At 42.7% G+C, this 26,015-nt stretch overlaps 1 protein-coding gene across 1 annotated transcript in view; it reads right to left on the bottom strand.

Moving 5' to 3' along the window:
• Positions 1 to 3,270, bottom strand: part of PPM1L (protein phosphatase, Mg2+/Mn2+ dependent 1L) — a 75,727-nt gene extending 72,457 nt beyond the window's left edge. Inside the window, exon 1 of the mRNA XM_086755041.1 lies at positions 2,424 to 3,270. Within this exon, the coding sequence (XP_086611167.1) occupies positions 2,424 to 2,822 (399 nt within the window). The 5' untranslated portion in view covers positions 2,823 to 3,270. The remainder of the gene's footprint in view (positions 1 to 2,423) is intronic.
• Between the last annotated feature and the right edge of the window lie 22,745 nt (positions 3,271 to 26,015).

The raw sequence follows: 26,015 nt of genomic DNA, 5'->3' as shown, positions 1-26,015 counted from the left end.
TAGAACAGTTTGTTTCACATGTAACTCCAGAGATTAGCAGTTCTTTGTTCTTTGAATACATAAGGAAATATAATGGGAGCCCATACGGAAAACTTCATCTTCACAAAGGCTTTGCTACAGATGTAGGCGTTGCACAGAGATATTTATCTTAAACAAATAAATAAATAAAATAAGGCATCCAGAAAACAAATTCAAATAGACATCTGAAAATTAGTATTATGTACTACAGATTAAATAAGACCACTATTTTTGGCTCTTTCGTTTCCCTCCTCTCTTTTATACTCAAAACTACAAAACCTTTCTTTACTAGAAAGATAAATAAGAGATATCAGATACATACATTTAAAAATATTAACTTTGGTAAGGTTTGAAGAGAGATCTGCAAAACCTTTCAAAATGACAGGCCTCTTACATAAAAGCCGCATACTTTGTCACTGAATCAATCAGAGCAAGTTCTGAGGAATCAGAATACAGAAGACAAATGAGCTTTCCACAGATCCAGTATTATCGTTAATATATCCTATGGACGCAATTCCAAGATCCACAACAAAACACAGAAACAAGCAAAAAACACATATAGGGCACAGTCTTGTCATTTACCTGTTCTCTGTGTTAGTTTTGGACTATTTAACGTACTGAGTTTGCAGTCAAGTGTAGGGCAAGATAGATATATGATGCAAAATTAAAGAAAGAAATGAGACCCCCCTTTCACAACGCCACGTGTGTATGTCATACTTAGATCTGTAACACTCTCAGAATACTGTTCAAAAACAGGACACAGATACTCCTGCAGACTTGTTTCGGCTGAGCAGTTCAGCCAAGGAAAACTGTCAGTTTAAGCACAGGGGAAGAGGGCAGAAGACCCAGCACAAGCACCTTCCGTCCGAAGCCTCGGAAAACAAAAGAGCCAGATGTGCCAAACACACTGATCATCTCCTTCGGGAGAAGATGCGTACCAGTCTGCGACACACATACACTTCTACCTGTGTTCCTCGAAGGCCAAGGAATAGCGAACTGGCACAAGCACGCCAGTAAGAATTGGCACAACTGTGCCCCAATTGAAGTCAGACATTAAAAGGAAAACAGGGCTCAGTCACGACCAGAATTTTTCATGAAGCTGACAATTTTCAAAATACGAAGCATCTGTGTTATTTTAGAGGAGACAAAACGCTAGACACTGAGAGACAGCAGAGGGACAGACAACCGACCCCCTTTACAACCGCGCAGGCAGCACAGCAGCTTTTCGACAATACACCGAAGGCCTGGATTATTCACACAGCACTTTCAGGTTGAGAGGGGCAGCAGCTGCCACCCTTGTGCTCCATTAGTGTCTGGTCACTGCCAACGCTTTTCTAGGGAAGACTCTGACTACTTGATCTGTGCAAGCAGCTGGAGGAACACCCAAGCTCTCTTGGTGCCTTACCCCTCCTTGGCAGGAGCACTTACGTGAAAAACTTCAACATTTCTCTCCAGCTTCCGTCACCCCAGCAAAACCCGTAAGGTTATCTCACACCCAGCACAACGGAGCTAATTTGTCACACAAGGACAAATTCTTTGTCCTTTTCCACAGGTAGGAAACGTGTGCTTTCAGCTATACAAAAAAGCTACGTGGCAGCACCGCAATCCCAAATTAAGAGGAAGCTATAGTTTCAACATTTATCTGTAGTAAATGAAGGATCCCATCAAGCTGTAACAGTAATTACACAGTACAACCTAAAGGAAATCACCTCACCTAAAAAAGTTAAGAGGTTAAGCACCAGAAAGTTTCAAAATGACAGTTTTCCTGGCTTTCTGCTAGGCAGGGGACAAGTAATTCCAGCTGTAATGACTTAAAGGCTACATGCAGTTCACAAACACGATACTCATTTCTCAGGGACTCACTGATCCTCACTTGAGAGCGAATTCCTGCGAAGATATGTTTCAGGCACATCAGCTTTAGGGCTGCACACACGCCCGCCCTTAGGAGGGCTCCTCTCTAACCACTGCTGATGAGCACAGCTCCTGACAGGAGGGGGAGACCAGCCCGGTGCCAAAAATCAGATCACACCACACTTCACTGTAACAAAAGATGACTCCAGGGAGTTTGTGCTCATCATCGTTATTCAACGCACGCAAGAGCCACCTCCAACGGCTTTTACTTCAATTAAACCTTTACTACTGTAAAGGGCAGAGGGGGGTATAAACACATTTATACTGCGCCGATCGTGGAAGGGGTAAGGAGAGATAAAGGGAGAGCAGTATCTCTCAATCCCTGTTTAGAGGCTCCCTCCCCCTCTCCAAGAAGCAACGACCCCCCCACCCCCCCAGCAATGTCTCACAATAACCCCACAAACCTGGCAGGCAAAAACATACCCATTCCTTGCCCTGTAACCATCCTCCCCCACCTTTTTTTTTTTTTTTTTTCCCCCCAGCTGAGCACTTGCCTCTCCTCCGTGCCCATCAAATATCCCGAAGATGGAGGGGTGAGTCTTGTTCACCAGGTCAGTGATTACTTCGAACCTGTCCTCCATGTGATCCCTCCGGCCTTGGATGGAGTAGACAGCCACGTTGTGGCTCTTGAACTCCCAGGTCTTGGAGAACTCTGCGTCCAGCACGTCTAGCCCCCCGAGCCTGTCATTCTGCATGATCTCGGCCACCTTGCCCTTCACCATCTTCACCGCATCCCTGCTGGACTTAACAATGGTTTTCACCTCATCCGTGTGGAAAAAATAACTCCACAGGGCCAGGCTGATGCACAGCAAGAACAAGGTCTCCGGTCTAAGCAAGAAGTAACGCATGATCCGACCCAGCAGAGACAGCAAAGTCATTGTATCCTCTATCATTTATTATCGAGACCGTGTATCCCCACACCATGCAACGCGCACCCCGGCGGCCGGGATGGCTCCGAGCCCAGGCAGCCAGTCAGTGCATGCTCCGCCGGGGCGCAGCCGGGGGGCGGGCAGCGCCGAGCCCCGCCGCTCCCTGCTCCCGGGCGGCGGCCTCGGGGGTGCGGAGGGGCCCGCTCCGCGCACCGCCGCTCCCGGCCGGCGGCCAACCGGCGCGGCCCGGCCCCGCGGCGCCCCGTCCCTCCCGCCGGGGGGGGAGCCGCGCCGCCGGTAGCGGCGAGGAGCGGGCCGGGCCCGGCTGGGAGAGAAAGGCTCGGCCGGTACCGCAGCCCCTCCGAGCGGGGCGCCCCTAGGCCGCTGCTCCGCCTGCGGGAGGCCGCCGCGCTCCGCCGCTCTCGCAGCTCGTCCGGCCGCAGCTCGGAGGTGCCTGGCAGGGCCGCCCGCGGGTACCTGGCTCCCGTGTCCCCCCACGCCTTGCGCCGTCCCTCCCCCGGGGCGGAGCTCCGCCGCCACCGCCTCGCCCGGCCCCCGCCGCCCGACTACAAACCCCGGCGGCCCCGGCTGGAAAGGGGCGCGAAGGCTTCTGGGAGTCGTAGTCCGGCGGGGGCCTCGGGTGGGCGGGCTGCGGTGCGGAGCTGCGGTGCGGGGGTGTCAGCTGGTGCGGGAACAGCAGCGCAGCCCTGGCCGCTACAGACGGTCCGGCCTCTCCTCGGGGAGCACCGGGGCCGCCCGACTGCAGCTGGCCGTGCCTCAGACCCTACCAGCGCACCCTGCTTCTCCTAAACCCCCTGCAAAACCAAGAAACCAAACAGTGCTGTGACTTTTCCGGAGGACAATCTTACCAGACTACCGAGCAGTCTGCAGTTACACTCACGGCTCGCAGGTGAAGGGGAACCAAAGTAGGAATTTCTCAATGATTAAACCCATAGTAGAGTTTGCCTAGACAGCATTTTAACGAGGGAACAAAAAAAAACCCCAATACTCAACCCATGGATTCGCTTTCTCTGACCCATTTCTGTAAGTCGCCGTTTTTCTGCTAGCTGATCAGCAGTGAAAATGACAAGCTGTGACTGTGTGAGCAGAAGTTTGCTGGAATATAAACAATTCAGCGTAGTGCCTGAGCTGCAAATGAGCTGGAGTGATTTTCAGCCAGCTGGCAGACTGGGGGGCTGAAAACTGACAAAATTCTGTCAGCCAACCTCAGAGAGTATGACAGCCCGTGTAATAGTCAAGCACGTAAGAGCGGTGTCGAAAGCGAATTAGCAAACCGCAAAACCACTCTGAAATTTTGAGTGAAAAATATAAGCTGCCTTTCAGCCAAGCCTGAGTGCTCAGGTACGCGCCTTCCGAGTCTTCCAGCAGCTCCCACTTCCTTAGGACTTTTGGTAACACACAAACGCACATAAACTATTGTTTTAGTAATTTTTTTTCAAAAATCAGCTTAAGTAAATTACATAAACCCAAACCTAGTTAGTGCAAAGTTAATAATTTAAGCCTTTTTGTGCCTGATCTTACACCCAACTCTGAGAAGCAGGGAAGGTAATGACAGATGTTGTACATAACGACGATACTGCTGTATCGTAGCCCAGAGGCCCGTAACTCTATTAGTACCTCAAAGGACCACCCAAAGTCGTACACTTCAGGCCTGAAGAAACTCTTACCTTTGTTGTCCCATCTCTCACTATCCGCCCGAGTTGAGCCGCCGGCTCTTTACCTGAAAGGCCAGAACAAGCGCCCCTGAGTTCGTTAACACAGCCACAACAGAGACTTCAGGGCATCTACAGCCGACGATGCCGACTGAACAGCTAACTTAACGAGTACTTCCAGGGCACACGAGACTGATTGTGACAAACAGAGGCTGAAATAAGTTACACCAATGAATTAATATTTTTGCTACTACAAACTCTGTAGCTACACCTAGCCTGAAGCTTTTCGGTCAGGCCCAGTCCCCGCTCTGTGAATAGAGCTTTTCTGGCAAAACTTCCCAGTTTAAACAAAGCCTCAGTTTTGCTCTGTCTGAACTGTGTCTTAGCGTGCCTGGGACGCTTGCATTACAACACGGATCCCTCAGCAGAGTCAATTTGTCTTTGTCTGTGTGTCCTTAGCCAATTTCTTCTCCTCGGCTTTTTGCTGCAGCAGCTCCCCTCTGAGTTGGTCACTGCACTGGCTGGACACCGTATGTGGCTGCTAACCAAAAGTGGCTCTATAACGTGTTTGTTTTTAATACTGACTGTATTATGAAAGATAAAACACATGTAAAAATGTGGAGAATACTGCTTACTACCACCACCTATTTCATTATTTATTTAATCATCATTTCAATGAAATACAAATGTGTATGCATCGTCAGGGAACAGTGACTTGCATGAAAGCCGTGTTTCACTGGTGGCAATCTGAATTCAGACTATGGGACTGCGAGGTGAAACAAAGTGGTTTCAAGCCAGAGAGTGCACAAATCACTCTTCCAGCCTCCAGCGCGCATCTCCTCATTGTTATTTCACTTGCTGTCCAAGGACTTTGTCCAAAGCAGCAGAGGATCCTCTCCGTGCTGAATGCCCCCAGGAGCAGAAGATGCTCCACACTTTGGAGCATACATTAGCGACATGATGATTGTTGCCTATCCTGCATTGCATTATGCGTACTTCATACTGCAAGAGAGTTTGAGATGGTTCCAAAAGCATCTCGGCTGTGAAAATATGATTTGAAACGCTCTGCAGGCACCGAGTGTCTAAAGCTTTCCTTTCTGAACGGGAGGCGGATGGAACAACAGGGTACAGGCGAGGTCTTGTTCTGGTAAGCAGATGCAATGGGATAGCAATTGTCATTGTGATTAGTCATCTCAAAGTCATCCATGTAAATGCCCAGCCCTACAAATGGAACTGTCCACTAATTAAACCCAGGTATCAAGTACAAGTTCTACACAAAAGCAACAAGTGCCAAATTCAAAGCAACATTGAGACAGCCCAGTGGTCAGAGCCAGGGTGGCCCAACAAACCCACTCACCGGTTTCATTCTGCACTCCGTGGCTGAATCCTACACTGCTTACTCTAGCAAATCTCCCCAGTGAAGAAACAGAGCTTCAAAATCCAAACACATTATTTTAAACACCGGAGATCAATAATAAAAATTCAATAAGTGTTTGGGATACCAGCTGTTACTGAAAGATTTCATTTTGGTTTTGCTGGAGGAGGAGAGCTCTGACTTTTGTTCATTTGTGAAAGGAATGAAAGGCGATCACTGAGTCAGCTTCACTAATAAACTTAGTAATTACCCACTATGTAATGACTTGAACATGTGGAAAAACATTTCTTGCTCAACAGCTCCTTCTACTGCTTACACATGGCAGGAAGCTGTCGAGGCACAATTTGTTTTCGTGCGTTGGCTTACAGAAGCAAAGAATCTGCTAATATAAACATGCGTTCGCTGTCTATGTCGTGTTATAATACACAGAAATTGGGGGTGTGTCGCCTGATATGGAGGAAAATGGGGAATTATTTTGGATCCAAGAGAAAAAAAGAGAAAAAAAGCAACATACAACTTTCATTCATAGGCAATTTTCATGGGACCTGGAATTAAAATACAGAATAAGATACCGGCAAAAGCACTCACTTTTTGCTAGCCTGCACAATACCTAAACTGTTAGCATTATAATTTCTTGCTTATAATACAAACCCGATGCTTTTGATTGTAAGAAGCCTTATTTTGTAAAGATACTTACAAGGACAACTTAAATAATAATAACAACAATTCAAACCAATTTCATTTACTCTAACTGCAAACTGAATTTACTATTCTTGCACCCTGGGGATGAACAGTGAAGATACGATACAGAATGGGTCATCAGCTTTACTGGGCAATTTTACTAAGATGAAGCATTTAGTTTGATGGAAATTTCCTTGTAAAAATCCTATCCAAATCTGTAAAATTTCTATTTCATAGCATTCTCTGGGATGCTGAAATGTGGAGTATGCTTCTGTTAGTATTTACTGTAGCCTGCTGCCTATTTGAAAAGTCTTCTCAGGATTTTCAGATTCAAACCGTGTTATTAGCATAAATCAGAAGTGCACAGTAACGTAGCTTACAGCAGGTTACTCTTTTCACTGCAGGTGAGAACACTGAAATTCATATTAAAATATTCCCAGAAGCCTACAGAGCCATCTCCCTTTTTTTCCTCTTAATATATAAAATAATAATAGGAAAAATAGTACCAATGATAACTATAAAACTGTCTTTCTGCATGTCAGGAATAAAATTGCAACGCAGTAAAATCTCTCATGCTTTGCTTTTCGGATGTTTTAAAGAAACAAATTCTAGAACATTCAGGATGTTCTTCGGCCATGACAGGCACAGCTCTCCAGGGGAATAACGGTATAGCAATATCATAAACTGCTTTCTACAATAGTTTTGATAACAGGCAAATAAAGTTTTAGTTTTTCTGCCAATTATTTTCATCCTTCATTTCAATCTCAGCTGATACAAACAACACTTTCTAACGTTGTTTCCAGAATTTTACGTGTCAGCAAATACCAAGCATTGCAGGTAAATTCTCCCTTCCCCCTGGTAAAGCCCTGAGAAATGTTATTGTAGGAACTTTGCTCATCTTGCCTCTCTGTTGAAGAGGAACTTTTGCAGATGTGGAATGAAAATAGCAATTTTCCACACAAGTTGCTCTTTTCTATTTTCCATGATTCTCAGTTCCCATTTGTCATTACAGTACATACTTGTGTGTAAAGTCTGATTTTCGTTTATTTCCTGGCAACATAAAGCGACCTTAGTGTCAGCGGGAATGAGAGTCACAGGATGCAGGGAGGTTTCTGGAAAACAGAGAGTCATGTTTTAGCAACATCTCTTATTTAAACTTAAGATTCTGCTCTAGAATAGTGTGCACCAAACCACAAGAGTGAAGTAGGGCATCGCTGCGCAGCTGAAGAGCATCCTGGACGTATCGGGAAGGTTAGGGTGTGTAATTTCTGATTGTAAGTATCTAATTTGGTGTGAGTTATACCTGAAACTAACATTATTTCAAGAAAACAAAAATCAGTGTAACTTCCCAAGTAAATTAAGGGGTATTGTTTATCAGTGTTTACATGTTCTTATTTGCTTTTAATACCAGAGCCAAACTACCCTGTGATACACACAAACAAGAAAAGATGCCAAGACTCATTTTATGGAAAAATTTAACCAGGGATGTATTTCAGAAGGAAATTCTGGAGTCTATCAACTTACAGAACCTTGAATTAATACAATTCTAGAATCCCAAGAAAAAATTTGGCTATTTAGGGGAAAAGGCAAACATTTTTCTAACAGTGAGCTCACATGCTGATGTAAAGACAATCTGCCACTGGTTTAAGGAAGTGGGATGGAAAGAAGACAACAGGAATACGACGTGATTCTGGTCTCAGTAGTTACACAGTTACCACGTGCTCTAAATGTATAAAAGGTTCATAAAGAAACTATAATACTGACAGTGACAATGAAATGCAAATGAAAACCGAAGCTCTGTTCCCATGGAAGTCAGTGGGAGTCTTTGCTTTGGACCTTGGTGGGAGCACGATCCCAAAATTTTGATTCCGAGTCCACCTCTCAAGGGCACGACATACTCTTGGAAATTCTCACTGATTTATTCTGAGGTTTCCACGGTTAGGCCCTCTGTATCATAATTATTCAAAACACATTTTTCCCTGTCAGTTTCCAGAGATGAACTCACGGAGAACTGGAGCATGACTGAAATATCGCCACAAAAGCCCGGCAGATAAAGCTGAAGATGATCCTGACTGCCAAAGCTGCTATCTGAAGTCTTCTTTCATTTAAATAGCAGCATAACTTTGCATCAGTAGTGAGTGAGGATGTATTTGGAAATGTTTGTAAAGCATTTGCTGGTGAATTAAAGCATCACAAACTTAGCACTCTTCTGAAGAACTCCAACATATGCAAGGAAAATATAAATAGAAGCTAAGCAATTTACAATAACTTTGAATTAGCTATAAACTGGCAGCATTCTTACTAAATCTTTCTCAGATTTGAACACAAATTGATAAAAATCAACGACAAAGCAATCTTAATTTTCTTCTTCATTAATTTTTACTTGGTTTAGCAGATGTTTTGTGTCTTTGTTGTTGACTATTTAATTTGCATTAAGCAAGAAACTACAAACTCGATTTACACATTTTAATTCCTTGCATTTTTACTGCTTTCAGATACATTTGTATGCAAAACATTATGGGCTGCATTCCGGACTAGATCCTTAGGTCAGCCAACCTAGGCTTGTGCCAAAACTGAGATGAGAGGGGAACTAAGGTTACAGGGGCCTTATTTTTGGGACTTACTTCAACACTAAAATTAATTGTGGACACAGCTGACTGCACAATTTAAAACAGATCCCAAGACGCACCCATTTCCACGACTCTTGCAGAGGTTGGTTACCGCCACGGTGAATTTCAAAGGCGCAGCAGTGATCCAACCCTGACACCTTCCCTCGACCATACTCTAAATACACCCTAAAAAATAAAGCCTTCTAAAAGGCACAACAGAGATAACTCGGCTCTGGGCTACTTAAGATTTCCCAGAGCAAGCCAGGTAAATTGGTTTTCTGACTGCTTTACGGTCCTTGAAAGGCATGAAGCAGGCAGCCTGTGTTCCCTTTGTCTCTGGGAATATGTGATTGATTCTCACACAGTGCTTCATTTTCATATGCAGCCTTGGGGACAGGCTCCTTTTACTCACTTCAAAAGGCTCACTTATTTTCCCAGATTTTGGTGATGGAGATAGAGAACTATTCAAACAAGGATGGTGGAAGAATTTTTATTGGAGTATGGAGAATTTATTAGGACTTTCCCCATTTTTTAAATTACAGTGTTTGTACTCATGCCCAGTGCTTGAAATTTGTTTGAAATGGGTCTGTCAATAAATAAAGATGAAGAATTCGTACCTCTAGGGCTGAAACGGGATATCTATTTTATAAGCAGCAAGAAAAGGATGAGACTCAGACTTTCTCCAGAAAGAGCCAGCTCAGAAACCTGAAGGAGCATTGCTGATATCCACTGGATACAGCCATAATCTTCCTCCAAGAGAAATACAAAAGCAAAGAAAGAAAGAAAGACAAAAGTATTTGTAAAAAATCAGAAGTTAACTCTTAGGGACACTCACAGAAGACTTTAAAAACATTCAGTGTTAGGTAACAGGGATAAGCTGCTTAGAGATATTTAGATGTCTGCGCTCCACTGATCATACAAGAAGGTCTGAGTTCGTAACAACTGGATGCAGTAAGGAAAGTGGTAATTCCCATACACAACTCCTGCTCAAGGGTGTTTAAGTTATATCTGTTCTCCTTGTGTGTCTGCAGTGGCAAACACATTCCTTTCTGCTTGTTCTCTGTCGTCTCATGGGCAATATGTCTAGTGAGATCCAAACAGTGTGGGTTGTACTGAAATAGCTGCATGGGCTGGTACCTTCAGCTGTCAGAACCGTCCCTCCTTCCTTCCCACTTTGTGAAATACACACACCACAGCACCATCTGCTTCACCACCATGCAGCTTTGGCGCATAGGAGCTGTATTTTAATGGGAAAAATCATCCAACTACAAGAGAATTTTACGACTTTGTTTTAATTTTCTTTTATATCTACTTTTTTTTTTTCCCCCTCGACTTCTCACATCAGTCCTAGGTCTCCTGAGGCACCAGACTGTGAAGCTGACACCAGATGGGGGAATGAGTTTCAAACAGCTGCGGGCCTCCCTACTGCTGCTTCCAGCTATCAAGAATTCATTTCTGCACGTGCATATGGAAAAAGCTGGTGATAGTAAATTCAGTTTTCTTCCCTGCAAGCTCCACTGCCTACAGCATTCTCAGAGCTCACGAAATTTGCCACAATCACAGTATCTGTTTAGAGAGGACAGAATGACTGGCAGCTGCCTTCTGCTGATGAAAAAGAAGCAAACAAAGGATGACAGAGAGCAAAGAAGGAATGGAATGTATTTACACGGATCCCTCTGCAGGACGCTGTTTATCAGATGTTATGAACTGATTTATTTATAGCTAATGACTTCTCCAAAAACATTGTTCTCTGCTGACCTTTACACTTAAATTGAAAGCCAGGACACCTACTCTGCCAAGTAAATGAAATAATTTTAAACTAAAATATAGGGGGAAAAAGCTTCTTGCTGTATTGTGAATCCAGGGTGAACTACAGTATCTCCTGCTTTATTACCTTAATATCACTGCTGGTCAGTCTGGATAGCTAGTATTCTGCAGAATAACCCGTAAATCTGCTACGTGGAAAGAAAATAACCGCAACTTGATTTAAGATGGGAGTTGAGGACACTTAGCCAGTAATCCGGTCGGTTGCTTATACTGTCAGCTCCTTATACAGGGGTTCTGTCTCAGTGGCCTGCGCAATGCCCAATCCATTAGTAATGCTCCACAAATAAGGAACAGGGATTTGCGCTTTGCCAGGATGATATAATTAGTCATTGCTCCCTACAAAAATACAGAAAGCAATAGCCAGGCTATTTCTGCCCACCAGATCTTGCCCCTTCTCACTGTCAAACCCACTCACACAAACATGTTAGAGCTCGGCTTACAGAGCTGAGATGTTTGCACCCAGACAGGATGGTGCCCTTTCTTTGATCACCATCTCTGTGCCCCCAAGCAGCTTCCAACAGCAAAGCGTAACGAGGTTCAGCAGGATGGAAAATGCCGGCACGCTCACCCAAAGAGACAGCTAATTCACCTCACGCCGCCGTCAGACCCTGTGCTGTGGGACTGAGGACGCGCAGTGTAACAATTAGCTCCTCACGGTCGGCGATGCCTCTCATCGCTTTCAAACGGGGATGCTTCAGGAGTCAAAGTGTGTCCTGTCACCTTTTCCTCTCACAGTGCTAATTAGACTCTGCAAGTGCACAACAGAGACACAAAGGATGCTGACGCATCTTGTTTGTTGTTGCCCACAGGGGTTACGAAGGAGACCTTTGCAGTAAATGGGAAGTGATGCTGTTTGCTGGAGGGATGATACAGTATTTCACGTGCCCGCTATGTCCCGAGTTCTTCCTGGAGAAGGGAGGGGAAGGGTTTGCTCCCTTCCTTGATGCACAGTCTGTATTCTTCCTGGAGCTCCTGCAGCTGGGCATCTCTGGCTTCCTCTTGTGCCCCTGCACTCCTGGTTCCACCCACTCCCTGGGTAGGTGCTGGGGTGGCTCAGGGGGGCCAGGGCCACTGCAGCTTGACTTGACCTGCTACAGAAAAAAGGCATCGACCACACTCTGCTCTGTCACCAGAAGTGACAGCACAAAGAAAAAGCACCCCTTCCTCTGTGGGCTCTCATGACATTTCTACTTCAAGCATAAGAAATGTACCTCAGAATAGGCAGATCAACTGAGCAGAAACATCTTAATGTTAGAATTAATCCTCTGCTGTAGAAGTAAAGCCTGATAACTGCGTGCCCATAAAACAGTTTCTCCTTTCTGCTCCTTGCTGTAATGGAAAAAGTAAAGTATTGAAGAAATAATTTCACAGCTTGGCTAAGCATTAATGAACAGCACTTTCAAATGTAACAAATACATGATGCTATGGATCTGGTAATGGAACAGGAGATGGCTGATGCACTTATATGCGAGGAACTGGGCTACCAGCCAAAATGTGAGGTTTACTAGTTATGTTTCCAACCAGGAACGACGAGAATTAATTCCTGAATTGATGCGTGTGAGGACAGACAAGCAAAATATAGCATAATTTGCTGAATCTGTGGGCTGAGTTCATATTAATCTAGCTTTCTCCTATTGCTTTTCTTTATCTGGCATTTCTAGATCTGAATATTCAGAAAAGCATTGAATTATAAAACTCTTTTGAAGTGAAGTAAGCTATATTTACAACTTAACTCCTGCATAAAAGATGGAAGACCCTTACTCTATCAGTGCCTTTGAGCCTGGTGCCATTTAAAGAGTTTCCTTCAGCAAAAGTTGGTTCAATCAGTACGTATGAAACAGTAGAACCATAGTGAAAAAATTAAATTCCCATATACTTTATTCTTGTAATGATTGTGATATGAGACATATTACTTGTAAATCTTTGAGATATTTTTATCTTCATAATTTTTCTACCCAGAACTACCAGTAACAAGCATTCTCAAGAAAATCTGCGCTGCCGAGGTGTAAGGAGCAGTCTGAGAAATGCAAGATGTAAAGTTGATGCAGCGGCAGCAAATGTTTGGCTTGCGTAAAATTCTGTTTTGAGACACCACACAGCGTTCCCTGTCTTAGTAAACAAAACCAGAACATTCCCTTACAGTGAGCTTAATTCAAAAGTTAAGAGGATGTACGAAAGTTCAAGTACGTGACTGGCGGATTTAATGGTATGTAATAAAGGACTCTAGCCCCAATAAAATGGGCTCTTAAAGGTCTGAGAAGTCTCACGCTGATAAACATCAAGACGGGAGTGGCAATACAAGAAAGCAAGTCAGACAGAGCCTCTCTGAAAAGTGAGAAATCCCAATTTTACATGAAGATACATACTTTAAACTTTGGCTAAGTTATGTTGGGGCGAAGTAATATGTATTTGAAACTGCAGTTGCCATTTCTAAACCTGTTCTATCACTTCCTTAAGGTTAATGAGTTCACTTGGTCTTTATTCCTCTATGATACCAACACACATTTAATGAAGTCCTGTCTCTTAAAACTGGTTTCTCCAAATAGCTGAGTTCTGCTGAAAAATCTAAAATTAAAGGCTTTTTAACTATGACCCTGCTCTGGAAAGGTAGTTCAGCACATAAATAGTCTCACTGACCTTCAGCCTATGCTCTGCTATATATGTCCTTCCTGAATTTATCTGAGGAACGTTATGTAGTACCAAAATCAATGAGACTAGTTACAAGGGTAATTATATAACTATTTGTGTTTCAAAGCTAAGGACCTCACAGTTATTTACCATTATAACACAGTGCAGAAGTAACAAAATGGAAAAATCACACAGGAAGAATAAGCACAACACGCTGTACTGTTAAGGCAAACATCGATAAACTGGTGAAAGACCTGAAGAAGGGTTTGTCACAGTCCTTTCCACACCTCCTGTACTGCTCGTAAATACTAGTTCTTTTCACAGAATTTAGTTTCACAGTAATTTGCTTAACTATTTAATAATGTTAATAGCTGTGTGTTTAAAAGTATAAACAGCGTAATGTCACTGTGGTGCTGTTGAACTCTTGAACTGTATGTTGTTGCATTTAACTCCTTACACATACGAAAGGCTGGAGAAAGAACAGGGTGTAAAGCTACAGCTACATCGGACTTTTCCTCCGTGTCGAAAGCAGTTTGAGGTTCTCTGCTTTTTCACCATTCCTGCACAATTCTTTAATGCTATTCTGTTTCCTGACAGCTTGAGGATCTAGTTTTAAGAACTGCCCTAGATGATTCCTCTTTATATTAGATCTTTAGAAATATTTTAAAAGGGTATTGAAAATATCAAGTAGCTATAAATATCTGTTTAAAGAATCACTGACATTTGTTTTATGGTTTTCATTAAAAAAAAAAAATCATTGAAACATTTGGAAACTACAACACTTTTTTTTTTTGGTGGAAAACTGTTTCCCTGGCCATCTTTTAAATAAAAATAATCTGAAAGAACAGCAAATAGTCCTGCATTAAATTTTTATAGCTGAAATGTCACATATGGATATGACAACTGAATCCAATCTCTTCCGTGAGATACAAATTTCTTAATGACCCAGAGAGAGGCACGGGTATCATTTAACCACACCTAAACCTTTGCCTAATACATCACTTTCCGTTAGAATCAGTGGCACCGTTATAGCTAAAATGACTGGTTTGTCTACTTTGAGCTCTCCTCTTCTCTAGCCGTTTGAAGCTAAGAGTGTATTGATAAATATCCTCCATTGGAAGCACACTTAGGGACTGAACTCTGCATATGAAGAGAGGCAGGAGATCAACAACTATTAAATTTATATTAGCCACACGGAAAAGGATTTCAACATATAAGTAGCTATGAGGCAAACTACAGAAAAATTTTGCCTTTTGTTTTCAAAATGGGCTTTGTTTTCCCTCACCCTCAAATGATATTTTACGGAGGCTCTCTAGGGTTACATCTGGAATGAAGAAAATATGGCTGAAAGGATTTAATTTATCTTCAAAATAAGATCCAGTATGTCATTCAGACAGGAAAGCAAGTCAGGGATGAATGTTTGATATAAAAATTTATGAAACATGAAATGGGCTTTAATAGTAAGTCTGTGAAGTCTTGAAACAATAGGTCTCTCTGGAGCGGCAGAGTCCTATTTTTATGGTGCTTTGATAGGGGGGAAGGTGATAAAGTGTTGTCTATGAGGAAAGAATGAAAAATGTAATTGAACATGGTTCCTAAATCCACAAAGATTCAAAAGCTACACTCTGGGTACTAATTCCTGCTGGGAAATGTTTCTATTTAGTTACACTATAAAGGTTAATAGTAAATACAACCTTGCATCTGCAAATCTCTGGTTTATTTTTCTTCTAAGATACGACTTACCATTGACCTTACATTATCCATCATTTGATGATTATGTCTGCATTCTCCAGTGAAAACTGTTCTTCCCTTTTTTGATTATATTAGACTGTGAGCTCAGATTTTGATTTATATGGAGTAGCAATGCCTCATTCTTCCAGGATGGAAAATGTTCTTGTCTAAGATCAGATCAGAAGGCGGGACGAAAGCCTTTCATAATTTTGAAAGGAATCAGTCTTTTCAGGCCAGTCACTACATTTCTGTTATTCATCAAAAGATGGACATGTATAAAAGATATTTTTACACCTATACTAAAATTCTGAAAATTCTACGTTGACAAATGGCTATTAATAAGAGAAGGATATAAAAAGAAAAGCAAAGGGAAATGTTAAAAATGAGACCTTCTGGCTCAAGAGACGCACTGCTTTTGCAGTTTGCCACTACGAAGAGGCACTGAAGGAGCTAAGGTAGATCAAAGATTAAAACTCAAGAATCCCAGTTCTTATTAATTTATTGTTTAGCAAATAACTGTATCATATTTAACGAAGCATCCGCCTCTTAGGTATGTATATAGTCATAGCATCCCTCCGGCAGTGCTTGATTACTTTGAAAATAAAGCTACAGAACAGACACCTCTTCACCGATTCATACGAGTTCTTGCAAGAGTGTGAAATAGTTTTCAGAAGACAGCGATAAAACCAAAGAAATTTCACACAGAACAGTATTTTATACGAATGCTGTTCAAGCTGACAAATAAAAACTTCCTAACAGAAGAAATACTCAATTAACATGATGGTACCACTAGTACAATACATAGTGTTCTGCCGCTCGTGTGCATGCATGTGAACACCCTGCGTAATAACAGCTACAGACTGGATCCGCACTGCTTTAAATTATATATATAAACTATGAATATATTTATTTTCCTTTTTTTCCTCATGTATTTCTAGAATAGTTCCAATTATTCTTCAGGTTTTATTTTTGTCAGTGGCAATTTGGGAATTATACTGAAAATAAATTCCTGTTTCTTATGCCACAGTCCTAGAGAAATTAGGACACACGTAAATAAACAGAATTTAGAGAGAGGAAAAGGTCTGAGCCTCTGTCAAAATAATACGAATAAAGAAGCAGCATCACTGATTATCTTGGCAGTGCAGAAATGCAGAAAACTTGTTTTCTGATGGAAAACGCATAAAGATCAAGAAAAATCTGCCTCAACTTCTCACTCACAATTCATCAATTTCTTTACTCAGAAATTACAAGAATAAAATTCAAGGTGGTTCCACTTTTCTGGTAGGTGCTACTGCAAAGCACAGGTGGCCAGAGGTAACTTAGAAAAGCTATCTGAAGGTTTCAAATTCACGTGTCCTATGGAACAATGAACTGTAACGCAGTAACCAAAATAGGTACTTCTGTGTATTTCAGCCTTCCGATTTTATAAAGCTGCTTCTGTCGAAGATTGGATGAAAAGTAAATGCAGTCAGAGAAATTAACGCACATAGAGGAGACACAAATTGTATGTATTTGGGTTCTTCATTGACAATTTAAACATTGTTAAGATTTACCTTTAAAACAATAAACTTCAGTTCTCTGACTAGGGAAATTAATTTTTAACATAAATTACTGCCTTCCATGCAATTTGTACTGCCTGTCTCGCTCACACCTGCAAAGCTCTTTCACATAGGATATGATTTTTCAATCCAAGAATAAAAAAATTATTTCCATCCTAATTAGCCCGGAAAGCAAGCCTTTTCCTCTTCATGTGCCATAGTAGAAATGAAGTTTGAGAAAGAGTTACAGGCAAAGGTGAAGGGTCTCTGCCTGGGGCCCATATATAGCTGTAATGAGCCAACATGAATGTCGTAAAGCAGAAACTGTTTTATCTGCTGGTTTCACTCCTAAAACACAGGATTAATTCTTAAATTTCTGCTCAATCCATCTGCCTGTCCCGAGGTGCATTTATTACTGTTACAGGGCAACAACAAACAAGATTCATCAGCATCCTTTGTGTCTCTGTTGTGCACTTGCAGAGTCTAATTAGCACTGCGAGAGGAAAAGGTGACAGGACACACTTTGACTCCTGAAGCATCCCCGTTTGAAAGCGATGAGAGGCATCGCCGACCGTGAGGAGCTAATTGTTACACTGCGCGTCCTCAGTCCCACAGCACAGGGTTTGACGGCGGCGTGAGGTGAATTAGCTGTCTCTTTGGGTGAGCGTGCCGGCATTTTCCATCCTGCTGAACCTCATTATGCTTTGCTGTTGGAAGCTGCTTGGGAGCGCAGAGATGATGATCAAAGAAAGGGCACCATCCTGTCTGGGTGCAAACATCTGTAAGCCGAGCTCTAACATGTTTGTGTGAGTGGGTTTGACAGTGAGAAGGGGCAAGATCTGGCAGGCAGAAATAGCCTGGCTGTTGCTTTCTGTATTTTTGTAGGGAGCAATGACTAATTATATCATCCTGGCAAAGCGCAAATCCCTGTTCCTTATTTGTGGAGCATGGCTAATGGAACACCTTTTTCTCTGTCAAGTAGATTACATTTCAGGGTCCTGGAGATGCAGGGTTTGCTGTTTTCTTCCAGTCTTTCCTTGTTTCATCCCTACTCCCTCTTGCATAGCAGTGTGAGGATGTTCACTTCTCTAGTTCCCAGGAGTTAGCAATTAAGAAAACAAGTAATTTTCTGAGTCTTCAATTGTCTTCTCTGCTCCTCTTTTAGTACATTAAATTTCGCTGAAAGTCATCTTCTGTCCCGTGAAAGGCACCCATGGGGCAGTCTGGGCTAATATCTTAGCGGAAGATAAACTTCTATCAATCTTCCCATTATTGTACCTAATCTATACCACCTTGTTCCTTTCAGAAGTACATGGAATATTCTTCTTTCTCATAGTTATAAAGCACCAGAGACTGAAACTGAATTTGAAAGGCGTAGAAATAAAGTAACATTTAGTTTAAATAAAATTAGTTTCAATTTGATGACATTGACAAAGACTTTTTTTGAAATAAGTTCTAGATACACATGTAGGCAGATTGATGTAGCCTTTTAGAGAAAAAGTGTATTCTTTGGATGGATTATTCAGTTTCCCAGTGCTTTCCCCTTGCACTGTGTTCACTTTGTACACCATGTATTCAAACCCAAGCAGAATTTTACCAACTAGGATTTCACTGAAAGAAAATGAGTACCCAGATGACCATGCCATTTCCACTCCAGTATCTACAGCTCAAACCTATTTAGATATCTAAAACCTCTTCAAGAAAACTGGGAGTGATGCATTAAATAACTTGGTAACTCTAATTTCAGTTTCTCATCCTGTCAAATTGTCCATGTCCACAACTGCGGCCATGCGCTACGCTCCTCTGGAGGGCCGTTCACTTGAGCACAGTTACGCACACCAAGGAACAAAAACATCAGCCTCGGGTATGATGAAGCAAAGAAGAACTCATGCTAAAATGGCAATAGCCTACAAAATGAAAGAAAAAATGTGGAAAAAATGAGGAAGATGCTAGCAATTTTTTTTTTCCAGGAAAAATACCTGTGCAGAGATGGAAAGAAAAGAAAGCTTCTCTAAACAGACCCATTGGAATACCATGCACTTCTTAAAAGCAGTAACAGAAATAACTGTTATACTTCTTAGTACAGTAATTCCTCTGGAGACCCCTCCGTCACAGTCAAAGGATACACTGAATGTTCTCAAATTTGCCTTTTCAAAGGATCACTTACACAAGGCAGGAACTATTTTTTTTTTCCTCAGAACACTCTTAATTAACTCTCTGATGTCTGCTGAAAATGTATGATTGGGTTTTACTGTGTATTTTCTCTTACTATAGCTAATTTGGATCTTACTCACCAAGTACATGGCTATGCCGACAAGAGAGGCAACAAAATGGCGGGCAGGGGGTACTGGAAGCACTCTGCTGGCTGCTCGCTTCACCGGAGGGAAGAGATGACACGGGCAGGGGCTCATGTAGGTAAAACCACTTCTAGTTTTGAAAATATGGAGTACAATATAAGCCTAACAAAGCTGGGTTACCTCGTCGGGCAGGTGCTGCCGGCTGCCCGGCGCGGAGCGAGCGGCACAGGGCAGCACCGCGGGCACCCGGCGGTGACCGGTAGCCGTGGGCGGGAACGCTGAGGCCGCCATGAGGCGGAGATGCGAGGGGCGGGCGGGAAGGCTGAGCAGGCGGGCAGGGCAGGGGGTGCGGGCATTGTGCACAGCCGCTCTCCTCTTCTTGCTTGTGTCATAAAGATGAAATTTGAATGAGTCAAATTTGGGGTTTGTTTTTAATTTTTTTTTTCCTTTTGGTTTGTTTTATGGCAGCGCTTAGGGACTGCTGCGTGCCCCTCAGCGGGTGCCTGGCAGGGCTGTTTTCTCAGAGCAAGGCCAGGTCTGCTGAGGGCAGCTGGATGTGGAGCGATTCTCTGCTGAAATACTGAATTCAGCTTTCAGAACCTTTTTTTTTTTTTGGGGGGGGATGGTAAAATCTTCAGGTAGGCCTTAGATGCCACAACTGATATGAAAGTTAAAGAGGATGTGAATGAGAATTGTTTACTCTTGCACAGGAATGGACGTGCATGTTGGTACCTACCTGCCATAGTTATAACAAAAGTAAATCACTGAGCTCATCCTTTCATCTTGCATATTCTCTTGAAAAACCAAATCATGAGACCCTTGTCTTTCCTTCTGAAAATGAGTTCCTTGGACCTCACCCTGTGCTAATTCATCCTACAGAGAAATCTCTACAGTGCAGCGGTTGTGGTGGATCCTTGGCACTCGCTAAGCGTGTGTTGGCATACCCGGGAGAGAGAACCAAGCACACAGCTATTCTTTTGATGCTCCCTAAGTGGAGTGTTGGTTTGCATATTCCAGACCCAGTGCACTGTTTCCTGTCATTTCAAGTGTTAGATGGGGGAGGGTGTCATGCTACAACGATTTAAAATTAATTGTTGCCCACTAAAGAGCCCTTTTTGCCTTTTTTTTTCTACTGGGCTAACTCATGAAGGCTTTGGGATTCCCTCAGTGCTTGTGACAATCAGGCAGCTGAATGTTTTCCTGGAAAAGGGATGAAGCATTAATGGAGCACATCGACACTGCAGCTGTTGCCATCCTGAGCCTATGTATAGAAACCCTCTACTCCACACACACACACATATGGGAGACAACTGTATTTGCTGGCAGCACAACCGAGGTTTGCTGTAGTTTTTTTTTTTTTTTTGTCATGTTGAGACTCAGTTGCTGCAGGAGTACTTGGGAGTCAACTTCAGAGTTCTTAATTAAAGGTGGAATTTTGTCGAGGTATGTAGTTGAAGTGTTTACTCAGACTGTTCACCAGAGGTGCATTTACTTCTGATTTGAATGAGGAAGGGAGAAGAAACAAGAGGAGATGGCAGTGCAGGATGATGGGATGTCCCTGACCAGTGCTAATGGAAAGTGTCTGATTCCCATCCTGTGCAACTCCACTGTGGTGTCACTTTTAGCAGGGCATTCTGATGTAATTTTCTGTATATACTTGTCAAATAGGCCAATGACAGGAAGTATGATTTTAGAATAATACACAGAATAAACAATCTAATCTAGTTGAGAAAATTCACTTTTTTTCTCCCAAGTCCTGTGTTAATAAATTCTTCCACAGTATTTGACAAAGCTATGCTTGTTGTGACTGTCATTGTGCGCATGATTTGCTATATGCTTCTTAAAATGCCTAAAATAAAGAAGAACCACAGCTATTTCTCTACTAAAAGCCAAAAGAAATTTCTTCTCCTTCCTGCTTCAGTCAATTCTTTGTATAAAGTGTGACCAAGGTCTGCAAGATAGCTAGGGTTATATCGCCTCTGTTGTAAAGCAGAACCATGGAGTGATCCTAGAAATCAGAGAACGGAAAAATCTTAGTCTTAGGAGAACTCCCAGTTTAGTCAGCTCCTTGTCCCAGGCTGGGCATTCAGCTCTGCAGCTCAGTTCTAGATTTTAAAGTCCTTTTAGGCAGGTTTTCCTTTTCTCTTGTATTTGCTTTGCACTTGAAACAACATCAGTTGCATGCTGAGTGATAGAACTGAAACTATTAAATGTTGTTAGCAGCTTAGAGAAACAAGAGGGAGAAAGCAGAGCTTAGTGGCTCAGTGCAGGAACACATAGCTTCCCTTATCTTTTCTCTTCCTAAATGACCCATCCTCGGATCAGAAAGGGATGTGAAAGCCTGCCAGGTGAAGGAACAAGGCACAATCTGGAGCTGGAAAATGTGGTGAATTTGAACCATGCTTAGAGAAGAACCCCTGACTTTGGTGAGAGGCCGTGCCAGAACTGTGACAGCAGACTGCCACACAAGAGCATCCTTCATATACTGCTGGGACACTGGTGGGCAAGAGAAACCTGCTTTGCTTGCTGTGCATCAGTGGTAGCTAAATGAAAAATGATGTGAGTGAGCTGTATAGGAAGATAAGAAGCAATTGCAACTGGGAAGATCTAGGTTCACTGCTCTTCACGGCTGACACAGTCAACTTCTATGAAACGCTCAGTGTGTGACATTTTAAATGGCACAATGTCATCTTACTTCAGGTAGTCCTTCTAGGCCAAACATGCATGTTCCTTGTGCTTTTGGAGATCACTGACCTCCGTAGTTTTCACTTAATTATCTGTCTTGATGTAGAATTCAAGAAGTTCTTGAACTGGTCTAACCAGGTGTGGAGAAACACGCTGGGAAGTCGTTTGACTCTTGCAAACAACAATGAAATAATTAAAATACGTTATTTGCATTACAAACAGCAGTAAGCCGCGCCCCTATAAGCTGGAGCCAAGATGCATTCCTCATCAAGATGCCTTCCTCATCTGGTTGTTACGTGGTGTCATACAGCCTGGTTCCAGGCAGGATACCACTCCAGATAAACCTGTAGTCTGGTGCTGGGATTTATGGAGCCACATGCCAGATATTTTACACTGTGCAGAACAGCGCCTTTCTAAAAACTGGCCTGCTCTACACTACAGAGAAATTTTTCTCCTTGCCAGGAGCAGTAGCGTATATTCTGTAGGTTCTTTGGTGTAGCTTGATTGTGTTGGCAAGTCAAGCTAACAGCTCGCTGGATGAGGCATTCCTTATTGCTGGGTTTCTTTCCCTATGCCGTGAAGCTGGTGCTCAGGTGTCTCGAGGACAGAGGATAACTATCAGAGGCTGCAGATGTTCTTAGGAGGAGGTTGGCACCGCTGCTCGTGTAGCAGGTTAGACTCATCTTCACCTGGGCTGCCTTGGCCTGCCCAAGCTTCCAGCACTCCCTGCCCTTCTCACGTGTTTCCATCCTGTCCCTTCCTCCAGCACCTGCAGTTGTGTGGCCAGCTTGTGCGGAGGTTGAGAACGCTGGCCATCTTTGTCCTGCCGTCCCTGATGTGCCCTACCTGCCAGCACGAGGGAGAGGGCAGGAAAAGGTTGCCAGGCCAAGAAGAACCACATCATGGCCTTAAAGCTGCAGCCAGAAGAGCTTGTACTAATGCGCGTGCAAATGTTGGCTGTCGCGGAGAGCTGCAAAAGGCTGCCACCCCAGTGTGTCAATACTTCGTCGTTGCTTCCTTCCATTCTTTCTGGACGGTGCAGGAGCCAAAAGGGATCAAATAAACTCAAGTATACTATTATGACAACACAAATTTGTCTGCGTCTTGCTTTGTGCAGATAGACAGATGAGGTAGGCTAGAGAGGAGGCTCTCCTGATCACCTTGACGTTCCGCTTCGATTATTTTCCAGTGTCGTAATTTTAAGTAGACAGACAAATGACTTGCCACAGTTTATAGATGTGAGGCCGAGATATTTCAGGCATTTTTAGCTTGGTCTTCTATGGAAATGAGGCTTATTTTCTTTCATTACCTCTCTCTCTTTATACTCCCACATACCATACTTTCAAACCATGACTGATTTCAGTTAAATCACAAAAAAAAAAGTACTGAAATTGAAAGATACAAATTTTGTCAAAAGAGATGATCAGGAAGAGACAAGCAGCATTATTACATAGTCCTTACTAGACAGCAGAGAAGCCACACCAAAGACAGCCATTCTGAAGCCAAATGCAGAGCAAATGCCTCAGTATGGGTTTACACCTCATTAGACATCAGAGGATCTCATTATGAGGAACAAAATAATAGGGAAAAAAGTCTGCAGCACTACTCCAGGGCAAAAATTTGTCTTTGATGCATCCGTGCTCTAGACCCCAACCTAGGTTCTATCTTCCAGATGCGGTAGTTCCTCCGGCTCGGGGGACGCACTCCTGCTGCAGCCCCTTGCTCTGCAGGAGAGAGGTAAGGCACGGGGCGTACTGACTGCTGCTGCCGTAGGGGCGGCGCTTTACCGTTCCTGAATTTTCTATGGAAAACGGACAGCTTTGAAACAGAAAACTCTAGTTTGTTGAAAACTATGGGAGGAAAGAAAAAGGTTGAGGGAGCAGGTCAGCTATAGATCAGCTCAGGCTGGGTTGGGTGAGGAAGGGAAGAAAGAAGGTGAGGCTCAGATACTTTAGACATCGCTTGTGGCATATTCTCCCAAAATGAAGCTGACTCATATTTGGAAATTATTTGACTGCAGGCAGATAGTTTAGAACATAATGTATTATGCAGATTTCTACCTAATTTACTTGTCCAATTAGGTCATTAAAATGCCTGAAACATTTGTGGCTTGGTTTCATTTTGTAGCATTTTTGAGAAAAACTCACCATCTTTTCCGTGTAGAAATCTTGTCCGCGTATTCTCTCCACTGTGGTTTTTCTGGGTGAGGACAACTGAGGTGTGTGTACGGGGCTAGGAGACACTGACACAGAGGAGACTGGGAACTGTCTGAAAGTGGTGTTCATCAAAGGTTGCAGGAGGTGGTGGCTTCACCAGAGACTTTCCTGGGACATATTAATTGAGCTACATTTTTGTGGCTACTTAACTCTGACACCATAGTTTTGCATGCACATTAAATTGCACCTTGTAGGAACTCTGGCAGCCTGCATCATGAAGTCCCACAGAAGCAGAGATATTTTTTGAGATTGGAAATTCAGGAAGGCACTAATTATAAACATTTTTTTGCTGATTGTCCTAAATAGTATTTCAGCCTTGCAATGTTCCTCCCTGCCTGCAGTTCTTCAGCTCTCAGCTTTGTACAAATTATCACGTTCATGCTGTCATAAGAGCGCGGTACCAAGCCAGACGATGGCTGTCCTTGTTGCATAATGCAGAGAGCTTTGGCCAGAGGAGTTTTTAGCAATAGGGAAGAAGGGCGGGGTATGGAGGACACACTCTGTAATTGAGAATCAAAGCTGATTGTATCTGCTTCTCAATCTGTGTAGGAGCTGTTCAGCTGCAAAAAACCAGAAGTGTTAGGAAGCATCTCTCACCTGGACGTTTTCTCATCAGGGAGAAGGGAGAGGTAAGTTTTACTTTTTACAAAATCATTTTTTTCATAGGAAAAGTCTTTCCTCAAAATAGCTGGGCAATACGTTTGATGATAAGAGGCTTAAGTAGAACCTAGATTTAGTAAAAACTGCATGTAATGTACAGAAATGTGATGGATATAGTAAGGATATTGCTAAAAGCAGCTAATAACAATTCTTAACTACAGAAGCGTTATCTAGTTTGTCTTACCTCTCAGGCACAAAAGAGGCGGGGAAGCTATGGAAGTAAAATTGAAAAGGCGAGGCAACATTTTTCTAAAAACTTCAGGAAGTGGCTTTTGTAGGATAAAATCCGACTCTATATAGATCTGTGAAGTTGTATTTCATTTATGTGGAATAAGTTTTTTTCCACAGATCTTGACACCACCAGAAGTTCTTAACTTTCCAATTAAAAAGTGGGGAATCACTTATTTTTGTTTTGTCTCCTCTTATTTACCAAATGACAGGAAGCACCATTAGCTGCTTTCCCTTTACCTCTGTATTCTGGAAACTATATGATGTAACACTCAGTAATTATTAGCATTAATTTGAACACAAAGCTTTAAAATAAATGTGTATGTTTTCATTCTGGCGCCAGATCAATTTGATCTCTGTCGCAGAAGAAGCTGGATAATCTGCATAAAGTTTCCTTTTATTGCAGTTCTGTATGTGTGGTACTCTGCATACTCCCAGGTTGCATTCCAGCAGCAACTGAAGCATAAGACATAAAATTCTGGCTGCAGTAGCGGAAATCAGACTTCTAGCCAAGTTTTATGTCAAAATCCACAAGTGGTGAAGGAGAGGGGGTTTGTAGTGCTGCTTGAATTAAGCCACTTCAGCAGAGCCTTAAAGAATCCAGTGCAAGGCAAAATTATAAAAGTAGAGTTTGGCTTGGGGAAGAGAATTGCAACAGTTATTGGGTAACTGATTTCTGGAAAAAAGAGCTATCGTGGTAAATAATGCTTTCCAGTACACAGTGGTCTAAATTGGACTGTCATATTCAGAACTGAATGTGGGAAAGGAAAGAGGAGTGGAAGTGAAGCCTTTTGTGGGATGGGGTAAAAGAATGACTCATGCTACTCTGTTGGTATCACGGCTTATGCTTTAGAATATATTTGACATCTTGGAATTTCAGATCTCTTGTGTTTTTAAAACATTATTTACTAAAAATGGTCAGTATGAGCAAACTGAGTAGCATGGAGTTGCTGCCCGTAAGATTTTTTTTTTTTTTTTTTTTTTGCTTTTTTTGGGGTAAGGCTTCTATTTCTACTAACTGTCCTTTATTGCAATAGGGAAGGCTTTCAGAAGTGGGACGGAGTTGAAG

The sequence above is a fragment of the Chlamydotis macqueenii genome, chromosome 9 (genome assembly GCF_036417535.1).
Source record: "Chlamydotis macqueenii isolate bChlMac1 chromosome 9, bChlMac1.mat, whole genome shotgun sequence".
Classification (NCBI taxonomy): Eukaryota; Metazoa; Chordata; class Aves; order Otidiformes; family Otididae; genus Chlamydotis; species Chlamydotis macqueenii.
The sequence above is the reverse complement of the archived record's forward strand: the minus strand, read 5'-3'. Positions and strand labels throughout refer to the sequence as shown.